General features: G+C 38.0%; 1 protein-coding gene across 1 annotated transcript; it reads left to right on the forward strand.

The window, feature by feature from the left end:
• The first annotated feature begins 2,775 nt into the window (after positions 1-2,775).
• Positions 2,776-3,777, forward strand: LOC122803770 (kappa-type opioid receptor-like). Its single transcript, XM_044073459.1, has one exon. The coding sequence runs from the start codon at positions 2,776-2,778 to the stop codon at positions 3,775-3,777; it is 1,002 nt and encodes a 333-aa protein (XP_043929394.1).
• Positions 3,778-4,613: the final 836 nt, after the last annotated feature.

Genomic DNA, 4,613 nt, shown 5'->3' on the forward strand with positions numbered 1-4,613 from the left:
GTACCACAGAGTATGTAAGTATGTTATATTACCCAGTCTTCTGTTGCTCAGTACTGTTTCTAGTTTTGTTCTGTTTTTGTTCCTACTAACCCCTCCCCCCAATTCAGGATTATACTCGAGCAAGCTTTCACCAATGATATGTGTTTTTCTGGTTTGTGATTTCTCTGCTGTGATACAGAGACAAGTGCAGTGATTATGATATTGATTACATTAAGTAAGATTGGGATACAGATACAGGTGCAGTGACTCTGGTATTGATTACAGTAGAGAGTCGATTATCCAAACTAATTGGGACCTAGGGTAGTTCAGATAATCAAACATACTTTGAACCGGATAAAAAACTGCAAAGATCTTGTTTGTTCTGCATACTTTTCAACCATTCAGTGATTCCATTGGACAATAAGGAATATTTTTCACACATGAGTGGTCTATAAACTCAAAAATCATGCACAAGCAAATATGTATAATGTTTACATATTCAGACTTTATGATTTTTCCTACCCAAAAACTTTTGAAGGCTGGGTTCAAATAACTGATGTTTCTGATAATCGACGTTCGGATAATCAACTCTACTGTACATTAAGTAAGAGTGGAATACAGAGACAGGTGCAGTGATTCTGGTATTGATTACATTAAGTAAGAAAAAGACAAAGGAGGATGAAAACCCAGAATGGTTTGTGTGAACGTTGTTTTGTACTGTTTGTTTTCTGAATTGGGATTCATGGTTCTGTCCTGCATACTGATACCTTAGCCTAAAACAATGGCAAATAATACTTTTTAAATGGTTTATGGAAAATTACCCTGGCTATGCCCAATAAAACACTTCAAGCACAGAGGGGCTACCCAGACAACAAAGAAAAATAATGAAAATGGAACAGCTATGAGAGTTATGTTATTTTTTATTTCATCAATTGTTAATTGAAGGCTAAAAACAACATTTTGATTTTATTTGGGTTTTAAAAGGGTGTGGGTGGCATCAGTCATATCTGCAAACTGGTGCATTCATTACCCAGTGAATGCAGCTCACCAAAGTAAAATTTCACTTAAAGAAACATCAGCAATGAAATTCCCGTCTAGAACTATGGATTATATTGTAGCTGTGCCTTCTACATCCCCTGCTCTCAAATAGAACCAATCCAAGATTGCCACAGCTTGTGCAAAGAAGCAAATGTCTTCAGATGTGGTAGACAGAATTTATACAACATTTACAGAAATGCTGTTTACTCCAGACTTCAGACTTTTCACACTGAAATACTGGTGTGTGGCCGAGATTGAATACCATTTCAATTTACAGATATAAGATTATTTTTTCAGTATGACACACAAGGGAAAGGTACTATTAGAATTTACATTATTGAAAAAATCCAAGGGTGCAATAAAAAAAATAAGCAAATAAACATAGATACATGCATTACAGAAACACTGACAACCACATTTGCTCATGGAACAATCCAGAGTTTCTGGAGGGTTTGTTAGTTTAGTTACAGAAGATTCAGTGTAAGCAACAATGCATTAGCTGTGACTGAAGCAAGACATACCATTCCCTAAAATGGTGTAATCGTGGAAGTTCTTGCTCAGAACTGCAAAAGGTAAGTTTGCAGAAGAAGATTTTTTTGAATGTTATGCTACACTATAAAGGCAGTTGAGATAAACACAGATTTGGAAAGACAGAGAGAGAGGTAGACCAACAAGACAGACAGACATAGAATAGATAAACATATTCACAGCTACACAGTAGATAAGTATTTGCAATTTGGGTAGTTGTACAGTCAAATATTTATAATAAACTCTGACTCGGTGTGATACTACATAAAAAGACCACTTAATTCTTGTATCCTTCTACTGTAAATCCAACCCCTTTTCCCTGCTCAGCCATCGTGGGCTAAATTCAGATATGGAAATAAGCAACTACACCCACTGTGTGTATCCAAATTAAAGTTGTTGCATACTATGAATGTATTTTTTTTTAGACTGATTCTGACTGACTGCACATCTGATTCTAACAGCATTATTTTCATGTTGCTGCTTTTCATCTGTCATTGGATGCATTAATACCAGGTTTTCTTGCCCACACTTTAGTTGCTATTAGCAATGAGCCAGATGCGGCTTTTTTGCTCTCTTGTTTAAATACATTTGAAATAACATAATACTGTGCCTCTGCAAACCTCACTGAAGCAGCTTTGTAATTAAAGGCCATGTATAATATATAGCTGTAAAACTAGGAATATACACAGCAGTCCCTTCAGTACTATTCCCTGTTCAAATACATTTCATTAGAATAAATTCAGGGAATTCTGCAAAAGTATAACCTTCAGTAAAAGTGATGCAATGAACCTTATAGCTTGTACCTGTTTAGCATATGAGTGCAAAAGAATGCAGTCCTGGTGTAGCATTTCACTGCACAGATCCTGACTGTCTCCTAGGCAAGCAAATGAGCCGATCCATCACCAAATTGTTCCACTCTATTGTCCTAAAACAGAGCACAATGGTAATACCAAAGTAGTACTGCTACATGAAGGACTTTAAGACCCAGGAGACCCATCAACAACTCCATTCTAAGATGAAAATATAAAAGGATCAAGATGCCGAAACAAGCAGTAAGAGTATTTTGCTACCATCAGTGGACAGTGTTTCTCCGAAGTGTATGCATTTTCACTGTTAATGGTGTCCTCGGATACACTTGTACAGAAGATAACAGAAAACTCTCATTTCTTTTTACATTGCAAGGAAAAAGGAGATTTGTGTGCCTTTGTGAATGCAGTGAGGTGGAGGAGAATGAATTCTTCAGACACAATCAATAAGACTGTCCTTCATAACCACATGTTGGAAATCAGTAGCATTCTGTCTTCAGAAAAGTTTCTTGCCTGCATTATTGCCAGCATGACTGTCATGTACTGCTTAACGCTGGTAGTAAATGGCTCTGTGCTGACCACTGTGCTGGGCTCTGATTATCTTATTTGGCAGCCACAGGTAAGATTACTTGCCAATTTACTTTTGTGTGACCTCATCCTAACCACTACGTTGGTGCTATCCTCTATTTATCATCTCATTAACAGAAGGATAGTGACTTTTGGGACAGCATGTATAGCTTCTTGCTTTGTCATTTCCGTCTGCATTTTCTCAGCAATTGGAACACTGGCATTTATGGCAGTTGACAGGTACTGCTATATCTGCCATGCCATCCATTATTTCAGAATCTTTACCCCAAGGAAACTGAAAACTGGTTTAGTTTGTACTTGGTTGGTACCATTCAGCATGATCACAATTTATGTTATTTTACTTGCTATGCATGAACCCCAGCAGGAGACAGTTTATGGCATTGTTTGTGACCCAGATATATTGGAGGAGTTTGTGGGATTCCCAAAAGATTTAGCACTTTTTCGAAAATCTTGGAGCACACTGGCATTTTTCTTCTGTATTGGTGTTTTTCTTTACTGCTACTATAAAATGTACATAGAAGCTAAAAACGCAGTGGAACCATTCCAGACATCAAACAAGAAAGCCAGAAAGAGAATTTTCTTTTATGGAACCATGTTCTCCCTGCAGCTGGTGCCCTACTGGATTAAGATGTTAATTGACTTGCTGTGGGATTACCATTTGGCATCACATGAGGCGTTTGCACTGCTGACCCACATTGTTGTACCAGTGTTAATGACAATACCACCTTGCATCAATCCCATAATCTATGGTTATAGGTCCCAAGAAGTCAGGAGAAGAATCCCTGGCATAAATCTACATCGTATTCAACCAGTCATGAATGCAGCATGGAATGGTTGAGGAAAAATCATGAAGAATGTCTATAAGAGTGGCATTTCCTTTTTTATTGTCTAAAGACCATCAGAGGCAATGACATTACCAACAACATCTTAAAGGTCTTATCCAAAGCCACTTAACCCAAATTTGTTGTGCTGTACTAGTAAGGTTCCAAGGGGGGGGGGGGGGCAAACTCTTGTCATTGACTTGCATGTTGGCTATGGTGCTGGTACAGTGTTAGACGATCAGCAGCAAGGTGCACTTCTCAGACTAATAATGTCCACTTAATCAGGTTCCAATTGAAGTGTGTCCATGTCTCATCCACAGAGCTAAAAAACTCATGGATACAAACACAGACATCCAGCAAAGAAAATCCAATATCAGCTATCAGATTTACAGCCATCACTTCTACTAGGTTGTATGACACATAATAGGTATTATGACATAACAGAACAGCTGTGAAAGACAAATTATGCATGTTCATCTGTGTGTGTGTGTGTGTGTGTGTGTGTGTGTGTGTGTGTGTGTGTGTATATATATATATATATATATATATATATATATATATATATATATACCTTTGTATGAGGATATAACAAACACTCACTGGTCGCAAGACAGTGAAACATTTCCTGAATGGGGTGCCAAGTCACTGTAACACACACACACACACACACACACACACACACACACACACACACACACACACACACACACACACACACACACACACACACACACACACACACACACACACACACACATATACCAGCAGATCCAAGGATCACCAATGCATACCCACAGGGAAGAAACCACAGTATCCAGTAAAAAAACCTGCAAGAAAGATGTGCAGACTCTGC

Source organism: Protopterus annectens, chromosome 6.part0 (genome assembly GCF_019279795.1).
Source record: "Protopterus annectens isolate FY-2018-M chromosome 6.part0, PAN1.0, whole genome shotgun sequence".
Lineage (NCBI taxonomy): Eukaryota > Metazoa > Chordata > Ceratodontiformes > Protopteridae > Protopterus > Protopterus annectens.